The 21632-nt window shown below is 35.8% G+C and overlaps 2 protein-coding genes and 1 long non-coding RNA gene across 6 annotated transcripts; 2 read left to right on the top strand and 1 right to left on the bottom strand.

The window, feature by feature from the left end:
• Positions 1–1797: 1797 nt before the first annotated feature.
• On the bottom strand, positions 1798–7222 carry LOC102691948 (glucose-6-phosphatase 2). Its single transcript, XM_006636607.3, has 5 exons — positions 7005–7222; positions 6479–6588; positions 5867–5978; positions 4041–4162; positions 1798–3595 (listed from the first exon to the last, which is right to left on the bottom strand). Exons 1-5 carry the CDS (start codon positions 7220–7222, stop codon positions 3084–3086), a joined length of 1074 nt encoding a protein of 357 aa, XP_006636670.1. The 3' UTR covers positions 1798–3083.
• A 3154-nt stretch (positions 7223–10376) lies between these two features.
• LOC107078782 (uncharacterized) lies at positions 10377–13242 on the top strand. 3 transcript variants are annotated; one of them, XR_011191352.1, is made up of 5 exons: positions 10377–10491; positions 11781–11942; positions 12067–12158; positions 12551–12704; positions 13161–13242. It is a non-coding gene; the product is annotated as an uncharacterized lncRNA (long non-coding RNA). The 3 variants fall into 3 exon arrangements; XR_001479754.2 differs by having other exon boundaries at positions 10378–10491; positions 12067–12163; XR_001479755.2 differs by lacking the exon at positions 12067–12158 and having other exon boundaries at positions 10379–10491.
• A 2391-nt stretch (positions 13243–15633) lies between these two features.
• Positions 15634–20704, top strand: spc25 (SPC25 component of NDC80 kinetochore complex). 2 transcript variants are annotated; one of them, XM_006636608.3, is made up of 7 exons: positions 15634–15962; positions 16421–16578; positions 17716–17781; positions 17873–18019; positions 18969–19073; positions 19849–19947; positions 20196–20704. In XM_006636608.3, the coding sequence occupies exons 2-7, from the start codon at positions 16428–16430 to the stop codon at positions 20318–20320; spliced, it is 693 nt and encodes a 230-aa protein (XP_006636671.1). In that variant the 5' UTR covers positions 15634–15962; positions 16421–16427; the 3' UTR covers positions 20321–20704. The 2 variants fall into 2 exon arrangements, with proteins under 2 accessions (XP_006636671.1, XP_015214359.1); XM_015358873.2 differs by having other exon boundaries at positions 15635–15891.
• The last annotated feature ends 928 nt before the right edge of the window (positions 20705–21632 follow it).

Genomic DNA, 21632 nt, shown 5'->3' with positions numbered 1-21632 from the left:
AAGGTTCCAAACCTTTTCCCTATTAACTATTTAAACTAGGATCTCTGACCTTAAATGTGAAACTAGCACCATAATAAATTCTCTATACTGTGCTCAGATCTACAGTATGTTAGATTTTTTAAAAGATAAAGGAAAAAAGTGTTCACACATTTAATCCATTATATTTGTTTAACATGGTTATGCCATCCTGCAGCATATTTTGCTAGTCTCCTGCCATAAAGGTTTACATTATTAGATCAATATTAGACTTTATATTGTTAGATAATAGTATTTATTATTATCTGATAATATAATTTTTTTTATTGTACTTGTTTACTCGAACGTAGGGATTGTAAGCCTGGAACACCTGTCTGTATTCTGGTTTTTGTTTCACCTGAGCTAATTAGGGTAATTGATTTGTAGGTGTTTGTTAAACCAGTTGCTCTAAAAATGTTATTTGGGATTGGTCGTTACTATGAGCCTTGATCCAATTTCTGTGTTTCACTCCCACTCTCATACAGTTGTGTGGAGCGGAATAGGTGGACATCTGTAGAACACAAAGTCACTTTGTCAAAGTGTTTGATACAGTATCATTCCCACTGGTTTCTAATGTGTTGATTTATTTAGACATTAGTAAGACAGCACAGATCTAATAAGCAAGTTGAAAAGATCACATTTCAAGATTTGTCGGTTAAACTGCTTCACAAGAAAGACCTGCAGCAGAACATTTGTGATTTTAATTAAAGTGATCAATTAGTGAGATCAACAAGATCATGCTAGTTAAGACCTAGAGGATTACATGGTGACATTACGGATGTAGCTTTAGAACCAAAAACAAGAAAAGAAAACTGACAAGTGACAAAAACATATGGGTATGAAAGTCTTCTGTTTTCTTCTTAGTCATGATTGTTTTCTGGTAAATCCAAAGTCTATGTTTTAAACATTCATAATGTTGTTTGAAGCTGAGTAACATTTGTTTTTCCTCCCTCTTTTTTGGTAGCAAAGGGCTGGGAAGCATTTAAAGATATTTAATGGATAGTGAGGAAAAACATTTTTTCATAAAGGAAAAAAAAATGACGTTGCTTATCCTCAGTTTAAGAGCTGTGATAGTCAAAAGTGATTAACATCACTTAGTTCATATAATATTTCCCCACTGGGCAAAAGATTGGAGTTATCTACATTGACTGATGCTCAGTTATTCAAAAGTAGAAATTGAGGTTTCAACTCAGTTTTGAGGTTCTTTCACTGTCATTTCTCATTAAATCTTGTTAACATCAAAGCTAACTTACCAGACGTCAGACTAAGAATGTCTTGCAGTTGTTTAATACAGCAATAACCATCTCCTTAAGCTGACAATCATTAAAAGATCTTCTCTGTCTAAACTGGTCAAACAAAAACTGTATGATTTACTGATTGATGTACACTTAATCTGAAAGAAAATGAGTACATTTCACTCTACCATTGAGGAATTTAAGAGAATAGCTCCGAAGTTAAATAATGACCTTATTAGGATTAAATTATTATCTTGATATCAGTCAAAGAACCATGCAAGTGTTTCAGGGTAGTGACATTGAAATACAACTCAAGGGAGAATGTTATCAAGTGCCAAATTAGTAAAATGATGAAACTAATGCTAATACTGAGTTGAAGCAAAAGATTTTAAATCGACCACTCAAAATATTTCTCCTCAGAAAACATGATATAGTGGTCAAGATCAGAATGGAATTGAGTTTATTATTCCATAATAGTTAAGAACAACATGAACAACTCATCTAACACTAAACCAACAGACCATAAAATAATTACACAACACAGGCACACTTGCATTTAGCTTTTATTGAACTGCTTCAAAAGACAAGTCCTGCTTCTAAAGTGCTTTGCTTAATAGCAATACCCTGACCCATAAACAGATTAACATTTCAAAGAATATACAGTATATCAGTTATGCTAGATTTTCATTAGTATCTAAGCCTTGTGACAGGTATAGTTCCAACAACATAAATTCACTCAAAAAATCTTTGCTTGACAGTTGTATTATAGAGAACCCCAAAGTAGAATGCACTGTAAATTCCCAGCGCTGCTATATTGCAGTTTCATGTACATTAGAAATGTTTCAGACGAATGGTGGTATAGACAATATTGTTTCTACAGTACCTTTACAGTGGTTACATTTTAAAAGCTCCCCAGAAGTGCAAGGTACAGTATGTTTTCCACACTTTGCCTTTTTTGTTCTATAATTTACAGCGTCAAGAGTTAGGGAAACAGTTATCAAGTTACTGTGCAGTAGTATCAGGACGAGTACTTAAGAGAAGCCATCTCCCCAGTTACAATAAGCCATTTATGAGTATTAATCTTTGTAAGTTGAAAAGACCTCTTTCAATCATGAGCACCAGTAAAGAATAAATATGTGCAAATCATACCGACCAAAATCTGAATTCGTTGCCTTCACTATAAGGAAGAACATTTCAATTACAACTAAAATGGCCAAAAAACATTTTAAGTACATGTATTTTTTATTTACAGCTTAGTCTTTCAGGCAGTTATACATTTGTCATACCGTATATTTTGTTGCTTCAATTGTTATAAAAAGGATTTCAGAATACTTATAACTTTAAAATCACAACACATGTATATATAAAACTCTTCCCCTATCACTTGCACAGGGTAAATAAAAAACTTACTTCAATAACAATTCAAATTCAAATGGAAAACAGAGATACAGCAATTTAGAAATGATCCTGCCACTGATTTGAGATGAAGCCAAAATCCTGACTGGCTCTTCCATTTTGAAAGCAAAGATGTATCCCATTAAAATGCAACTACAGAATTTGGAACATTTTATAAATAAGATAAATAATTAGGACTCTCAGAAAACTGTTACCATGACATGCAGTTTTGTGAGAGGACGTCATTCACACGTTCCTTTAGATAAGATATGTTTTACTCTGTCATATAGTCCTGCATTTTTAGAATTAATGAATGCTCATTTTATATCCAAAGCCATGGGTAGTGGGTTAATCTGCAAAAAAAAAAACTAATGTGGTATTTTGATGTAGTCTCCTTTTACAGTACGAACAGGCTTTTGTAGGAGTGTCTGAATTTATTTAATCCAATTTCTTCTCGCTGTCTCCCATTAATAAGTGAATGCAGTAAGGAATGAGAGCAACAACAGTAAGTGGAATGACTGCACTCTTACAAAAAGACAGAGCGTAAAACAGAACCTCTGTGTGTGTGGGTATCTTTATGAAATCGTACAGCTGCAGAGTTGTCAGGGCGGTTGTGATGCACATCAGCTTAAAGCTAATCTTGTAGCCATTTTTGCCCTTGCAACTCTGAAGGAACATCTGTGAATTTATGGCCAAGCCAAGCCCAAACAGAGCCCCCAAATTTCGCACTAGCCCCGCAAAAGGGGTTGTGTCCAAGTGGATCCAGTCTGGGTTGATGCACCACTTTTTTGCTTTTGGAACTGACCACAAGAGATCGATGTCAATCATTTTCAGGACCAGGTAGAAGCCTACCGCAAAGGAAAACAGGAAGAAATTGGTTGTAATGTAGACTTTCAAACTGGCTGTTTGGATTGAGGGGATGTGTTCAAACACCTCAGCGACCAGCATTCCTGTTGAGAAAGAACTACAGGTTAATGATATCAGCAGATTTCACTTTCTTGGTATGTTTTCTAATACTTGATTCTAACTTGATTAATTTGTCCTCATATTTTTCCATTAAATGATTGAGACACAATGCACCAAATGTACTAATATGGATCTTAATGCATAAAACACTAAATAATAACGGATTCATGTTCAAATAATTTATTCTTCTTGATTAACAACTGGTGACTGATAAATGAAAATGCCTGTACCAGCAAAAGATCTCCAGTATTCCAAAAATTATGTGGCAACAAAAAAGTAATTAAAAGTTCATTAATGACTTGTAATGACTTTGTTGACATATGAAATAAATTTACAGTATATTGACCCTGGCTGTTTTTATTCAAAAGTCGGGATGGAGGCATTCTTTAGGCAAACAGTTGATTGTATCTGTGAGTATGTTACTCTTACCTGCTAACACCCCAAGAATGACTTGATGAGGAAAGTGTGTGGCTATAAAAACCCTAGAGATACAGACACTGATCTGAACAACCCAGAAAGCTGTCCAGAGAAAAGACCAGGCAATCCAAAATCTGGGAAAATAAAAAATGGAGAACATTAAAAAAATGAAATTAAATTAAACTGTATACAGATACATAACTTGCTGCAAGTGGCCTTATATATATTTGGATTTTTACGATGTTTAGACAACATACGGTGGATGGTTCTACTGTATATATATTAAAAAAAACATTTTTAGAATTTATAAATACTGTATGTTGGTGCACAGAGATTAAACTTTCTAGTCACCGCATGAAGTGCAGAGGTCAGAATTTGTTCTCTGTATTTCATTACTCAGGCTGGTTACCCCTGGTTATTGGAATATTTCTGGAATTGTGTTTGTTTTCTACAAAGGCACCTTGGTGAGCCAGAAATGAAGTGTGTGTCCTGGTGTCCTATCAATCAAGCAGTGCGGGGTTAGGACAAGACAAGCAGGTACTTGCAGTTCAGAAAGACTTGACAAAAATCAAATCAATTTCAAGATTATTTTCTTCTGTGGCTCTAGCCACAGTAAACCCTGTACATGTAAATCCAATGGACTGGTGATGTTCTGCTTCTTCAAATGAAGTCATTTCTTCTCAGAAAACAATAAAATATTGTATTCCCGGCCCTGTTGATTTGACACTATAACATCTTGGAATCTGTTATCTACCATTAGCGTGTCTGTGAGTTGGCTTTTTTAATGGTGTGCAGTCGCATTTTAGCAAAGTGTTCATGCAGTCTATTAGACTCTACGAATATAAATAAAATGGTTGCTTTAGATCAAAGTATTCTAATAAATTTAGGAGAATTATTAGTATTATTATGTATTTATCCCAAAAGGGTGTGAGTTAATCTTCACATCCAGGCCACTGGGCAAATTATCAGCTATATACAGTAGGCCCTTTCTAAACTTAAATGAAATTTTGGAATTAAAAATGCACATAGTCAAAAGTAGCAACAAATACATTCGTTAAAACAAAAGGATTACAGTACATAAATGACACACATTTATCAGGTATATGATGTATATAAGAACTTTTATGGGACAAATATTTATTCAGGTTTTCTGTATTGCTACAGTAGTTTTACTTTCTAATTTTTTGGAAGAATAAATCTAGTACATTGATGAGAGAGATGTTTTACAAAAGGTACAGAATTTGGTCGAATACATATTAACATAACACAAATATTAACCCTTTATTTAGAAATAAAAGCTAAATTTATTTAAAATCATTGTCTTTTGATTTAAGTTATGATTTGTTTTCCATACCAAACATATGCGCACTCTGGTAACTTACTGTTTTTGATACAGATATTGGTGCTATTTTTATGAATTAAAAAAACTATACAAAAGATACTATTGCACTTCCAGGAGGTATACAGCATATTTTCAACTTTAAAAAAAGTAGAAATTATTTAAATGAATGAGTATGCATTTATCCATCGCTTCAGTATTTCTAGGTTATTCAACACTAATCTAAAAGATTTCATTTGCTAACTTTTGATTTTATTCATTTATAAAGCTGATGCTTTTAGCCAAAACAGTTTACATTTGTACCCATTTACACAGTTGGGAATTTCATTGAAGCAGTTTTTTGTTAAGTTCTTTGCTCAAGGGAATAACAACAGTGTACACAGGAACTGAACCTACAACCTTCATGTCACAAGTCCAAAGTCTAGCATACTAACCACATCCACTTCTCCACACTGCTAGCACATAACATGAACTGGAAGTGCTCCTTAAATGCTCTTACCTTTGCATTTTGTGAGGGGACTTATCACTTTGAGGTCTTGTGAAGCTCAGTGCAGAAGTGACCATCACATACCACACACACGCAGACCCCATTGCGTGACCAGACGGGCTGCCTGAAACAGAAGTACTCTCAGCCACACATTTTACTTTCCGGATCTGTGTAACTTCATGTGCAATTGCGTAGTCACTCTCATAAAATAATGAACTAAACCAAAACTCTGATTATTCCATATTCCGTTTCCAGTTTTGTTTAGAAGTTCCACAAAAAAATGGGTCTGTGTTACAGTATTAAAACAAGTCATCTCAAAAAACGAATAGTTTAAGATCAATATTCAAGAGAACATGTGGAAGTACCGCTCAGTTATGTTTTTTTAATGCTTTATGAACTTTTACTGTCATGTCTTATGTGTTAAACCTGTTAGCTAATAACACACGTTGATGTGTGTGTTGCAAAAAATGAGTTCTCAAGTGTCACTAAAATATGGTATTTAGAGAGGAGGACATGAGTAAATATGAAATCATAATTTAAGAAGCTTCTATCTTAATTTCATACTTAATAGCGAGCTTTTATATCTGTATTTAATGCACAAAGAATAGCAAAATGAACACTCACCCGGTCCTGTTTCACAGGTTATATGGAACTGTTCAAGTTTTGGCAGGGAATTGTTCTCATAAAAGTGAGTTTCTTGAACCCACCAGTAAGGGCGATGACCAAATAAAATCCTGAAAACAAGAAATAATAAACAATGAATTTATCAACAATTACTGTATTTCACATTAAACTAATAACTAACTAAATAACTAAGGTAATTTCTTTATCCTAAATAAACATAGCAAAGACAAATCTAATTCCTAAGATACTTTATTAAACTGTTGTGCCTTAAGCATTTTTGAGAAAGTTCAGCGCAAAAGGAAAAATAGAATGTCTACCGGATATGTATGAAAACAAGTTTGTTTAATAAGTTTAAATAATTTTACATACATTCCAATCTTAGGGTAACTGAAACTCTGCCCTTTTCTTGCCAAACAAATGGTAGAGCAAATCTTGGATCTTTTCTTTCCTTTCACAGTTATTATTACTTTATTATTACTTTTTTCATAACACTGACACATCGTTTCAGCACCATAACATTGCTCACCATTTGAATATGAGATTGAACCAATCTCCAATCACAGCCACCCAGATCATTTTGGTGCCCACAATCTGGCTGAACTGGAACCACAGAGGAAAATAAACTGAAAAAATGTTGCGCGGGTCACCCACTGAAGACATGAAATTGAGGAAACTGTGGTAATCCCTGTAGTTATTCTGTAGGTGCTGAATAACCAACACTCCGTTACTGTGAATGAAATCCATCGTCAGATCTGTTTGTCCTTCACAGCTGAAACAGTGTTCCTTTCAAATGCGCTTGTAGGTGTAGCACCATGTAAAGAGTATTTATCTGTGGCTTTATTACGTACCTCCTTTTATACCGCGTGAAAGTAAGACGTCCACTTTGCGGTGTCAGGGGGCCTGACTACACTTCACAGGGTGTGTGCATGGATGTAGTGTTTCCTCAGGTTCAAGAAGTTCAAGTATTTTTTTCTAGGGCTACACATAAGGGCATCTGCTGACATGCAATAATTCATGGGGAAAAATTTGGAACCTCATCACTTGTCCTCAGCAGATGAGATTACAGATGAGTAATGTTTGCACAAGCCATTTCTTTTAATTGCAGAACATTAGCCATTTTATATATTGCTGACAATTTTTGGTTTGTTACTGAGGTAAAACAGCCACTGGTGTTGTTTATTGTTCTTTACTTTTTGCAGGTTTTTTGAAATGACAAAGAAATAAAAAATAATAACACAAATATATATCTGATCATTTCTGTGTCGTCTTTTGATCTTAGAATTATGTCACGTTACTGAATTAGATAAGGAGAATGCATAAATGTTTATTGAAACAAATGATCTGCTTTTGGTATGTAATTATTTCTACTTTTTATTTATTGTTTCTAATTATTTATTTTCTTTTATTTTCTCTTTCAATCCCTTAACCGTAAATCAACAGAATTAATCTGAGCAGTTATTAAAGTGAATTCTTTACACATTTGAAACTGCTATCTTTTGGAGATCTTTGTAGGAATATGCTGATGGTATAATAATTATGCCCAATTCTCAGCCTTGGAAAGACCACAAACATTCCTATAGTACTTGAAAAAATGTGGCTCAGATGTAGTCTCTAAGTCTAATTTTCACTTCACTGGGAATATCCATTGTTTAGAAAATAGATTAACAAGACTTGGTTCAGTATTTTCATTATTTTATAGACACATGAATGTGTAAAAATCATATTTCACATGCATAAATCTTATCTAATCCTACCATGTTTCGTTAATTAAATAAAGGAGTTTCTCTAAAAAAGGCGAACATTTTGAAAGGTTAAAGATAAGGAATGTGTCCACTCAAAGAAGTACTGTTCATTGGAGATTTTTGTATTAAATAATGAAGTGTTATTCAACTGTACTGTTTTCATACAATCTGAATTTTGTGATTTGGATATTTAGATGCACAAATGAATGTATTGGCTTTATACAGCTACCTGGCAGGATTGACAGTTTTGGTGTGGTGGCACACATACTCTCATACAGTGGTAGTCAATACAGAGTACAATACTGGGCGATGCGGCGGCTAAGGATCTGTGCCTGTGGCTGGAAAGTTACTGTTTCAAAATCCTGTGGCTGGCAGAGGAATCCTACTCTGTTGGGCCCCTGAGCAAGGCCCTTAACCCCAACTGCTCCAGGGGGCCGTATAAATGACTGACCCTGTGCTCGGACCCCAAGCTTTTCTCCCTGTCTGTGTGTCTCAGGGAGAGCAAGTTGGGGTATGCGAAAAGACAAATTCCTAATACAAGAAATTGTTTATGGCCAATAAAGTGATCATCTAATACAGAAGCAAGTGTTTACATCTTTGCATCCAGGACATTGAGGTATAATAGGTGTGTAACTTACAATTATATTATAGCATATGTAGGACATCTGATTTTAATGATATACCTGGAAGAACAGTCATTAATATGACTAAATTAGCAGTGATGTATTAAATGAGCTGAAGGCAGCTTTTCATCTCAGGCATTTATTGATGGGATTGCTCTGACCATTGAGTGTTATTTCTGTAGTGGTGCCTGTGCAGCTTCTGCTAATGTATTGTTTGCAGAGCTCATCCTGAATGGACATCCTGTGATCATTCAACATGGTGATTAAACACTGAAGCTGCTTTTAACAAATGACAAGGACTTTATGTAACTCCAGGTTAAACTTGGCAGACAACTGGGAATCTGGTGATGTTCATATGACTCTTTTTTAGGATTGTGTCTAGCAATTTTGAAATGCTCAGTCTGCCATCGGGTAACTCGTGTTCACTCTCTTCATTCGGAGTACATTTGTCATCAGAGACTGGATTAAAAGGCTGTCATTTTCACAACAACGTGTCACACTAACTGCAATTGGTAATTGGCAAGCAGCAAAACAAACTTTGAAAAGAAAACCAGTTAATTTGATATGAATAAAATGTAAAAGCAAATGGTGAAATTACTTAAATTCTAGTTTTTTTCTTCTTTTTGTAGGAATAGTACGTGTAGCTTCTATTATGTTATATTAGTGTTCTATGTAGTATTTACTGTTACAAGATGGGAACCCAAAAATGACCAAATTAGATCCAACCCAAACTAAAGTGCCCCTTACACCAAAATTTCATTTTTTGCATCATCATAAGCCTCAAGGGGATATCTGGTATAGCTTGTCCAACTCTACATGTATTTGTACAGCCACCCACCAGTTATCAAAAACCTCTTTATTATTCCTGATAAGGGTCCTGGCAACATGGATCCTATTCTAGAAGTAAGAAGTATTGAATTTTGAGAAGCAATGGAAGTTGACAAGACAGCTGTCTGCCTTAGGGTTCTTTCACACACACACAAAGTCAATTTAGAAACGTTGATTAACTTAGACGGCACGTAAAAAACGTACTTTCAGTGAGACTGTGCACCTTGGTGCACTGAAAAACAGTACACAAACGATATTGTGTGAGCATACTTTAGATTCAACGACTGCACGCAGCAAAGATTTAAGTCTCTGATTCCTTAAAAGGGCGCTATCGTCACAGGTATCCACCAGAGGGCGAGTGGCGCATACCTAACACAGATTCCCAGGACAAAATATGAAGGATTAAGTTCCTATATACAGTACGTGCTGTAGCAAAAGGTTCCTGAAAAACTTGTTCATGGATTTACAATGTTGACGGATGAACAGGCGAGCTAAAAAGTCTGCATGCCAGCCCCCTACTGCCAAAAATATTCTTAAATGTTCAGTTTGGATTAAAACAAATCAGAATCCTATCGCACGTCCGTATTCAGACATTGCTGTTTGAATAATTCGGGTCCCAACACACTGAACGCGAACGACTTCATTGTTGTGTTTAGTCATCCAGCCACCAGAGGTCGCGGCACTACCAGCGGAGGTGTATCTCCTGCTCACTCAGGGGTGTGCGCATGTGTATTTTACTCGCACATGTCGTGAAATGAACTTGCCTGGAGGTGAAATATCCTTTTTTTCCCCATTCAGGCCGAAGGAAGTTTGGTGGGGGGTAAGAGAATGCAGCACATGATTTGTGGAATGTGTTGACTGTATATTAATGTTCTGTATTATACGTCTTCTTTTGTAAGTAGTTACTTTGCATGTGTTGAATAGACAAGCCGACGTAGGCAAACCTGCAGTCAATATGGAGTTTGCGCTGTCCTTTTGGGCGCTTTCTGAAAAAGAAAACCGCAGTAACTGTTATAAGCTGCTTCAACTGCGAAGTAGAACTGCATTTTAGACTGTATCCTAAAATAACAAGGCTGTGAGTCCACGTTGCCCCAACGATACTGTAACGTGTTTTAATTTAAAGTCAAGCCAATATATGTTTAACGTGTAATTAAAAGTCTATATTCGGTCTCTTCAAGTTTTACTATTGCTGTTCTGTCCCATATCGACGGATCTCTAGAGAAAACGCATTAAAAGCATTAAAAAAACTTTTATTATGACAACGAGGAAGGTTACAAAATGAAGAGGCATTTCGGGCTATGCAGCGCGTCTTTAAAGTAGTCAAGAGGTTTGACTTCGACATCATGGATTTGATCTGTAAACTACAGCTAACTGGTTGAGTTTTGATATGAATTCCAGTTGTTGGTTAAGGTTTACGGTTTGTGAGTACACTACAATATTGTAAAGCTATATATATATACACACACACGAGGGATGCTTGGACGGTGTCTTAGATGGGATGCTTTTTGTTTCCATGGTTGTTACCTGCGGCCGAGGGAGTCGGTTGAGTCTGTTCACGAGTTTACTTGTGAAAAGACACATTTCTTAGGCGAAAACAACATAAACTATCATTGTGTGTAACTAGGGAAAGTGTTTTATGAACCCTCCTGACTCAAGCCAGTCTACTAAGTGTTAGTAGAACTTGGTAAGTCAAAGTGGGGAGATAAATGGACGATACCTACGGCTGGGGAGAGCTCATGGTAGCCTCTCTGGTATACTCTAACTCCAACACTAACCTTTGTAAAATTCTGATCTAGAATGTAAAGAGTGAAGCCTGCCTGCCTGCTTCTCAATTGAACTGCTAGTTCTAAGAGATGGCAATATACCTTTATGCACTATTGCACCATGAGTGCAATATAAAGCACTTTAATCCTAAAACAGCTGTGATTAGAAAATCACAAAGTTGTTTTTATGTACTGTGGGCTTCATGAGAAATAAGCTTTGAGTTGAACTGTCATGTTTACGATCAGTGTTCAACTTAATTATAACTTTTTTTTAATAAAATGTGAATGTTTTGGAAAATAGTGTGATTGAAAGTATATATATTAAAATCTTTTTGTTTCCCTGTAGTTATTTACAGGCTTCTACTAGGTACATCTGGATGACTCACATTAAGTGATTACCAGGATGGATTTGAGATGTTTCTGGAGCTCAGGAAACTTGGGGTTACTAATGCCAAGCTCTAATGCCAAGAGCTCTTGTACGACTGGAGGATCAGACATTCTTAATCAAGTAGGTAGCTCTGGTTGTGGTGGTGAAGTGAATTAGTCCTTCTTTTAAGAGTAGAAATCTTTAAATTCTCTGATGGTAACCCATATGGGATAGGTGGATTTTTACAAATTGTCTTTGTCTTTAGGAAACGTTCATGAAGATGACTTGTGTATTTGATAGTCAAGAACATCCAGACTGAGATTTACTTAAGCAGAAATTGGAATGTCATTCTTTATTGTAAGGTAACAGCTAAAAGCAGATTTTTTTTTAATCTTTTTGCCATTGAAAGAAATGTCTTGATCACTTTGCCAGTCAGGGGTGTTTAACCTACAGACAGTAAGGAAATAAAGGGAGCAGGGCTGTAGTGATCTGAACTAAGTAAAATTGTTTCCTCCCACAAAGGCGTTCTTGTAATGGTTTGCTTGCAAGGACGTAAGAAATGGAGGTATATTAACTGAATGATGATATTTAACACAATGTCTGTTTAAGCAGATGGTCAATCAGCATTCATACATATACATTGACAGCCATGTGTAGAATCCTTAGATAAAACTTTTTTAAAGTGTATGCAGTGTTTTTGTTGTACCTTTCTTTAACATTGCTTATAGTATTCCTCTGTTTCCCTCCAGACTGTCCAACTTGGTGTCCTCACCTTAGAAGACCCATGATATTCAGATACCATCTTTTGTTTTTAGAACCACTGTTCCTGAGATATACAGCAGAATGTAATTGAGGCTTCAGTTACTGCCTAAAGTTCTTCAAGAATGTTTTCAAGGACAGAAGGTACCAGCGCAAAAGTTGTTCCAACAAAGTATGATTTAGATGTGCCTGAAATCCATCCTTTAACTTACTAGTTGGGTTAATGTTACTTGACCTTTTGTGTCATCAAAAACTATTTTCCAGCTTAATGAAAAGGTAAAAAATTGTGAAATTTTACTGTACATTCTGTGCATGGAATCGGTTTAATCTTAGGACATGATCTATCAATGATGTTTCTGAATTTGTGTAAAAGGTACACCCTCCCACAAAGGCGAGCTTGTATTGCGTGCTTGCAAGTTCGTAAGACCTGGAGGTAAAGTAACCCGAATGATGTTTTTTTTTGTTACTTTCTGTCCAGTCAGATTGTCCTGTCATCATTCATACAAACAAAATCCTGTATTAGGTGTAATTTGCAAAAACCTTTAAAGCTTATTTTAATAAAGTTAAAATCTTGTGCTTTAATAAGTATTTCCATTTTAGGACAGCTCTTGGAAGTTAACGGAGATTATCATGAAGACCTACATGGAGCTCTGAAAATGTGTATGTGTAAAAAAAAAAAGAGTACTAACAAATGCAAAGAACGACTCCCCTACACTAAAAGAATTGTACTAACGGAGACGTGCACATTGAAGTTGTTCATCCATATATCTCCAGTGATAAATACTTGAATTAGAAGTAACACATCTAAACAACGTCTAGTATTGTCTGCCTCTGTTTCTGTGTTATGAACTATGTAGAATTTCTTGGTGACCAATAAAAGGATCACAGACTATAGAATGCAAGCAGTAGTAAATTACAGTGCTTTTTTTGTACCTGAAGTCAACATTTAAATGACCATGTAGATGAGTCTGACATCGTACATTTCATATCCTGCATTGGTAAAGGCTTTTGTAGTTGTGTTGCTGCAGTTCTGTTTTTCTGCTGTTGTATCCTTTTCTGTTTTTAAATGTTTAATCTTCCTGATTTATGGAGTTTTGAAACTACTTAGTTTTAATTTCATGATGTAGTTTGTAAAATATTTACATAACTTAAAAGGCAATACAGTGAAATTGGTGCCTGAGAGTTCACTGTATCCATAATTATATCTTACTGGTTGTTTTCGTTTTTGAGCATTTTCTTCATTGTGAAGTATTTAAATATTGCATGAACATAGTTATACTATAATCACCACAATTTTAAAATGTTATAGTTTCATCTGAGTACAGTAAGTTGCTACATGATTAAAGATTTTGCAACCGATAAAGGACAGTTTTGAACATATTTCTGAAGCTTGTGTTTTATTTTCTTGTACCTAATGGTACAGAATCTTGTGTACAGTCTTCTTCAAAACACAATAAAAGGCTACAGCTGCTTCTAAAATCAGTCCAGAGATGTGGTCCAAATACAAACATGAAGTTGTTACAGAATTTACACTTTATGACTTCAGAGGTGCTTATTAAAGCCACAGACAGTTGGGATATAATTTGGGGGAAAAATAACTTTTGTATAGTACCTTAAAAATCAAATATGTGGGATGTGAAGTTGTGTGATTAATGTTGTATGCAGTATGTCTAAAAATGTAAACTATTGTGTAGATAGCCTGATTTATTCAACTCCAGCATTTCTGTGAATGCCAACTGAATGTACACAAGAATCCATGCTGAAATAGTTTTGTACTAATAAAGTGCAAGATCAGCTGCTGACTGACAAATGTAAAGGTACAGTAAGTGATTGCATAGGTCTCAAGTTTAGTGCATTCATGGCTGACTTGTCCTGCACAGATAATGTCCGGGGCAGGGCGGAGTGGTGGTTCTGTGGCTGGAAGGTTGCCAGTTCAAATCCCGCAGCCGGCAGAGGAATCCTACTCCATTGGGCCCCTGAGCAAGGCCCTTAACCCCAACTGCTCCAGGGGTACTGCACAATAGCTCTGACCCCAGGCTCTCTCCCTGTGTGTCTCATGGAGAGCAAGCTGGGGTATGCGAAAAGACAAATTCCTGATGCAAGAAATTGTATAGGGCTAATAAATTGATGTTATGTAAGATTAACTAGGCAGTTTCGCGAGGTGCCAAGTTAAACGGGGAGCTAAAATATCCTAAATTTGCTTATTTCGTACTTGTTTACAGATGAAATATGTTATTTATTGATTTCTATACATTACACCACTAATGGTAACAATTATAATTAATAATTTTCCCGCATGGGAACACTGACCGCTAATGATCTTGTGAATTAAAATGAATTTGTCAATGAAATTCTGTAATGCAGACTTGAGACGTGTTAATTTTAGAATTTCGGGTCATAAATAAAAGGAAGCACTAAGCCCCATTATATTTTGTTTGGTTGCTACTACTTCGTTGATATAAAGATCTTGTATATTTTGACGTTTCAAACTCGCTTGTAATCTTCTGGTTATTAGCAAGAGATTAACTTCATTTGAACGACAGAAGGGAGTTCTTTTAAACTCAGGCTTTAGACAGTTTATATGCAATGCAATGTTGGTCTTTGCTGTAGTCAGCAAACATTTAAGCATTTAAGTACATAGTATATCATTGTTTACCTACTCCATAGCCGTCACATACGAATAACAAACGGCTTTTGAGCTTTCTTCGGTGGTGTGATACAAAATCCATAACAAAAAATCGGACCAGAGAATCTTTTCAAGAAATCCTTTCCTAATACAGGATCCCATAATAAGAAAACTAAAACTTTAATTATACATAACTAACATTGACATTAAGACAACATTTTAAGTTAAAGAGTTTAATCCACCAAAAAAAAAAAACCTGTAACTTTCCGTTGTTGTGTTGGGGTTCACTTGACTGTTTCAGATCGGTGTATTTTCATCCACGCCTGACAGTCTCTTTATAAGACGTATAAAGCCGTATCGGTAGCCCTGTGTCTCTTCACTATCGCATGTGAAAACGGAAGAATAACATGAGGTGGCGTTGCATTCTGGGAAGGGTTTGGACCGTACCATGTGTAGTAGCGTTTCACTGTTTTATACCTTTTTAATAAACATTAACGCAATTTAGTGTATCTTAAGAACGGTAGGAGTAGCCATATATTTATAAAAATGTGAGATTTAAGAAGGCAGCTAAAGTTACGAATTGCAAAGTAAAATCCAACAAATTCCACTCACTTGATTTAAATTTCCAGTGTCCTTTCAAATTTGAATACACCAGACGTTTCCGGTGATTCGTCCGAAGCTTGTTTGGCGCGGAAGTTGAATTTGGTAACTGTTTTGAAGTCTTTAGAAACATTTTAATTTATTAGATGAGAATCTTCATTACACTACATTATTGCGTGAGTAAGGGAAGTGATTTAGTGATTTATTTTGCGACTAAGATGTGATGTTTTATTATATTCGCGTGTCCTTACTCTATTAATATGGGCGATCTAAATGTAAATGTTTCTTTTTGTTTATTTGCACTATTTGTTTCTTTTTAAGGAATGGTCTTAACATTTTGTGTTATGCCTCATTGAATTATCTCCATAAATCTTAAATCGTTCATGCATAGTTCATTAGTTTGTTTTTTCGTTAAAAAACTCCGCACTCATTATTGTGAGTTTCATCTGGTTTTATTCGAATCTCGCTTCAGTATTTTATTTTGTATTTTTATATGATATATAAAATTATATATTTCAGATTATATTCTCACTTGCCCAACTGAAGTCAGCCTACAAAATACATGCGTACTTGACGTTAAAATGATTTTCTCATTGCATGCAAACGGGATAAATGAATGTAATTTTGTGTTTAGAAGTACCATGGCTTCCATCAAACAGCCAGGCATTAACAATCAGTTTTCCAAGAAGCTTGAAGAAATGCGAATCACACTTTTAAACGAGGTATTGGGAGATGTGAGCACTGAAGCCGAGCTGAAGCGAGTACACAAAGAGAAGATGAAATCATTAAAAGGTATGAACCTTAGATTTTCGTCCACTAATGACATCCAGCAGCCATATCACCCTGCAACTCACAACTGGCAACCCACTGAAGCTAAGCAGGTGTGAGCCTGGTCAGTACCTGGATGGGAGACCTCCTGGGAAAAAGGACCCTGTGGTCTATATGGGTCCTAATGCCCCAGTATAGTGATGGGGACACTATACTGTAAACAGGTGCCGTCCTTCGGATGAGACATAAAACCGAGGCCCTGACTCTCTGTGGTCATTAAAAATCCCAGGGCATTTCTCGAAAAGAGTAGGGGTGTAATTTCCGATTGGCCCTCACCAATCATGGCCTCCTAATAATCCCCATCTATGAATTGGCTTCATTACTCTGCTCTCCTCCCCACTGATAGCTGATGTGTGGTGAGCATTCTGGCGCACTATGGCTGCCGTTGCATCATCCAGGTGGATGCTGCACATTGGTGGTGGTGGAGGGGAGTCCCCATTATCTGTAAAGCGCTTTGAGTGGAGTGTCCAGAAAAGCGCTATATAACTGTAAGCAATTATTATTATTATTACACGCTGGCGAGGTGGTGCATTGCTGGGGTCCACTTCAAATCAAATCAAATCGAAGTTTATTTATCAAATGCACAACAATACAGCGTGCAGCAGTAGTTACTGGCAATGAAATGTCTTTTTGCAAGCTCACAAAAATCACAAAATTAAGGTTAAGAAAATAAGGTTATATGATAATAGAAATGGAGTAAACCTCAATATGAATAGAGCTGCTATGTGTCCAGGGTCTATGCAATATATTATGTCCAAGTAGTGCAGTATGCTGAATACAATGAAAACTGTATGTCCATGTAGCCATCATGGGTGATTTGCTAAAGGACCTGGGTGTTATTTCTGTGGAGTTTGTATGTTCTCCACGTCTTCGTGTGGGTTTCACCTGACAGTCCAAAGACATACTGGTAGATTAATCGGCCTTGGTGTGTGAGTGTGTATGTGTCTGTCTGTGTGTGCCCTGGGGTGACTGGCGTCCTGCCCAGGGCGTAGTCTGCCTTGAGCCTGTTGTCTGCAGAGATGGGCTCTCCTGTCACCCTGAATTGGAAGAAACGGTTAAGCACTTGTCAGATTTCGTGATTCGTCTTTTCCCTTTTTCCAGACGCGTGTTACAAGAAATGCAAGGATGACGAGGCCATGTTTGAGAAGATGAAAGCATTTTTAAAGGGTAAACGAAACTTTTTGGGAAATATTAGGTTCCCCAATATTGTCTGTTTTGTGATTCTATTTTTATGGATTTTATGGATTTGTCTTCACAGAAGTGGAACACAAAAATGCCCAGATTAAGGAGAGAGGAGCCGAAATAATTGAAATTAAATCGGAAATTCAGGAAAATGAAATGCAGAAGGAGAAAATGATGCAAGCATTGCAGAAGCTTACGGAAGAGAATGCCAAAAAGCGGGAATGTGAGTTTCTCATTTATTTATGCAGTACAGTAGGTGCAGTCGAAAGTAATTTGCACTTCAAAGTTAATTGAAAAATACTGGTTCACTTCAATAGAATGTAAGTTTTGCATTGTATTAAGCATGAGATTCAGAATATATTTAAAAAGGACAAGTTAACTTTCAGAGATGACACTTAATCATTCTTTAGCTGTTCCTTTAAAATTATGACAGTCAACCATTATATTTGATTCAGCTACAGTTACAGGTTTAGAGTAAACCTGTTTGTATTGAGATCTCTTTGATTAACTTTGGTTAACTTTTTATCTAAATCTGTTGGCCTTCGTGGACTTAAACCTCAGCTTCTATATCCAGATTTACTACACTGCAATAGCATTTGAAAGCTTTGCAAATTTGTGAATTGTTAAAATTTTAGTTCACTGATTTATTTCATTTTTACATTACTGTTAAGCTTTGGTTCCACTAAGACTAATTATAGTGGTCATAACTGTTGTTTTGTTCATTAAATAGGTAACATTTCAGATAAATGTAGAATTGATTCTAAATTGTGGTTACTGATTATAAAGGCTCTTCTTGGTTCTGTACTATTCCCCCCAGCCAAACCTGTAACTGCTTAACTCCATTGGCTGCTTAAATGTTAAACGCTGGTTCAGTCATTATGTCTAAATCTTTTTTTTTAATTCATAGCTACTATATTTAATGTCTTAAATATTTAATGCCTACTTTTTTAGAATTGGACTTTTTATGAAAGAGCAGTCTGTGAAAAGCTTTTTGATAATCTAAATGTATCAATCAGTTTCACCCCTAAAAGTATTAATTTTAAATCTTCATGTTTTGATTAAAAAAAATGCTTTAAAAAGTGCACCATATCGGACCACAGAGACTGGTGTACAGCTTCGACTTTAGGATAAGCAAATTATCAATTCGATTTTTTTTTTCTTCACATTTCAAGTGATGACCTCTCAAAATAAGGTGAATAAAGGCAGACTGAAGAATCTGAACAAGGCTAAACAAGTGTTTCAAGAGAGTCTTGGGTTGGAAATACGTAAGCTTCATGGTAAGTATTCTTGCAGAAATGTACACTAAATGATTTCGTTTTAAATAGAGAACTTAAATATGTTACATAATCCTTAGCTTTAAGAAGTGTACAAGTAGCCAGTCGATATTGGATAAAATAGTGGTGGTTCATGCATCTGCAGTGCTGTGCTGCAGTGTAAATCACACAGACTACCTAGAAAAATTGATTTGCAAGTTTTCAATGTGATATACTCTCGTCTGTAGGAGTAGAGATACAGATATCTCTGTCAGGATGGGTTTATGAGGAGGCTGGATGTAATGGCCAGGGTTGCATTGCCTTCCAGTCGCATCTCATCTTTGGTTTTGATTCCTGTGAACAAATTGCGCAAAATAACACATTTCCTGTGCTCACAGCCACAGCATCTTTATTCCATGGCAAATATCGGGAATTACAGTTTGTCACTTAATTGTTGCTAATCAATATTATACGAATTCCTACATTAAAATGCTTAATGGGCCTTTTAGCATTTTTATAAATTGTTTGTGCTTTGTTGGAACATTTTACGATTTTCTCTCATCCTTAGAGGTTTTACGACTGGCAGGGAAATGTAATATACAGGATGCCAGGGGACACTGATTTTTACGAGCTGTGGGAGAGAAACAAGCAGCTCCGCATGAGCGTGAATGTAAATCGATCTGGTCCTAGAGCTGCGCTGTGGTATATTTTTCAGGACAGCTTCCTCAGGGTGCTCATACTCTTTTTGGTGAACTTTTGGTTACAGTAATCCTTCGGTGTACTTGTTTGTTTTTATAAGGCGAAAAGCTGCAGTTTGTGTTCAGAAGAGTTAACCATAAGGATCTGGACAGTGTGTACACCTTTACACTGCGAATCAGTGAAGAGGGCATATATGAAGGTAAAGTGACACAAGATAAATCTACCAAACCAAATGAAACAAGAAATTATTTAATTAGTGAGATGTTAATCAGATTACTTGTTTTATGCTACTTTTGTCTTCTAGACTAATTGTTTATTTATGTTCCTTTTAAAATTGTTTGATATTGAACAATTTTGAGACCTAAGTTACTTTAGCAGAGGAAGCCAAGAATGGGTTTTGCTGAGAATGTCCTCATTATTTAAACCTAATTTTCTTTCCCCATCCAGTGGTTTCATGTGATCCACCACTGGAATGCATGTCTCATCTGGAGAGCAGATTGCAGGAAACCAACAACTTCTCTGCCTTTCTTACTAATGTCAGGAAAGAATTTGCTGCTTTACCAAACAGCTAAACATCCTGAACTCTGCAAACATCAAAATATATGATCCAATAAGTTATTTTTAACTGAGCTTTTACAGGCCAAAAGATTTAAGAAGAACATTTGTAGAATGACCCTTTTTGAGTGTTTTCTTGACTTTGATCGATTATCCTTGCCATTACTCATTCCAGGCAACTGAAGTAAGTTTTTTGTGTTGGGATTCATAAGTGGATATGGCAGTTGTGAACTTGCTCTGTAACATAATACTTGTTTGATATGCAAAAACAGTTTTTATACCTTTCACTCCCACCTCCAGAATGTCCTCAAATGTCTGTTTTTTGTATCTGTTACTTTCTCTAATTTGTTATTCTGTTATTTCATAAGTATCAGTTATATTAAAATTACTAATACGTGCAATGAGTATTGTTTGTTCTGTTAAATATTGTTGATATTTAGTACAATTGTATTTTACAGCTTTAAATTATTTCTTTAAAAAAATGTCTTCCCTGGAACACTACACCTTTAGATCTATATTGTATCTATAGAATATATTTTAAGATTCTATTTTGTCTTTACATGATCAAATGTTCTGTATGCTTGAACTCTGATTTCTAAAAAAAGTACTTGGCAGAACCATTTGGCTTCAAAACAAGTGATCCCTTCAGATGTGATACTTTTTTCTCCTGTTATATTTCTAGCTATAAACATACAATGAAACAAATCTCAGTTCTACATCTACAAAGAAATAGTGCTAATTCCAAGGAATTTGTAAACATGGTAAATGGCAACAGTCATGTCTGAAGAAAATAAATTGGGCTAAAACTGAAATTTTAGTTTTTATGTGTACGTTTAAAATGTACTGTCCAGTTTCAGGTCCCACTTATGGCTGAAAGTATTTCTAGTATTTAAAACTGAGAACAGCAGGCATGTGTTTACCCAAAAGGCCATAAGAGTATGGAACAAATTACCCAGCCAGTAAGTCAGTAACCTGGGTTCGTTCGAGAAACAGCTGGATGAGATCCTTAAATCGATTAGCAATTAATTAGCAAACAATCTAGATGGGCTGAATGACCTCCTTTGTAACCATTTGTAATTGTTCTTATGACTCATTGTAAATTATGCCTTGGATTAGTAAATGACTGGAGCCTACAGTGCAGCAGCAATTTACCATGGATGTAGGCAAATGTATTAGACTGAAACAGCAATTTTACTGCTTTTTTTGTGTAGAGAGATGTGTTATTAGCAGTATTTTAATGCTTTTGGAATTATGGATTTTCCTAATGTACTCCATGGTGTTTGACCTACTTAAGTAATGAAATGAGACTGAATTGTGTACCGTAGAAAG

Source organism: Lepisosteus oculatus, chromosome 12, assembly GCF_040954835.1.
Source record: "Lepisosteus oculatus isolate fLepOcu1 chromosome 12, fLepOcu1.hap2, whole genome shotgun sequence".
Lineage (NCBI taxonomy): Eukaryota > Metazoa > Chordata > Actinopteri > Semionotiformes > Lepisosteidae > Lepisosteus > Lepisosteus oculatus.
Note: the sequence above shows the minus strand (reverse complement) of the source record. Positions and strands in the feature narration are given on the sequence as shown.

Excerpts from the sequence above, each read along its gene's own strand:
- LOC102691948 (XM_006636607.3), bottom strand. The coding sequence starts at position 7,222 with ATGGATTTCATTCACAGTAACGGAGTGTTGGTTATTCAGCACCTACAG. Across the intron at positions 6,589-7,004 it reads TTCAATCTCATATTCAAATG|GATTTTATTTGGTCATCGCC; the intron begins GTGAGCAATGTT and ends TCTTGTTTTCAG. Across the intron at positions 4,163-5,866 it reads TCCCCTCACAAAATGCAAAG|ATTTTGGATTGCCTGGTCTT; the intron begins GTAAGAGCATTT and ends TTATTTTCCCAG.
- spc25 (XM_006636608.3), top strand. The coding sequence starts at position 16,428 with ATGGCTTCCATCAAACAGCCAGGCATTAACAATCAGTTTTCCAAGAAG. Across the intron at positions 17,782-17,872 it reads GATGAAAGCATTTTTAAAGG|AAGTGGAACACAAAAATGCC; the intron begins GTAAACGAAACT and ends TTGTCTTCACAG. Across the intron at positions 18,020-18,968 it reads GAATGCCAAAAAGCGGGAAT|TGATGACCTCTCAAAATAAG; the intron begins GTGAGTTTCTCA and ends TCACATTTCAAG.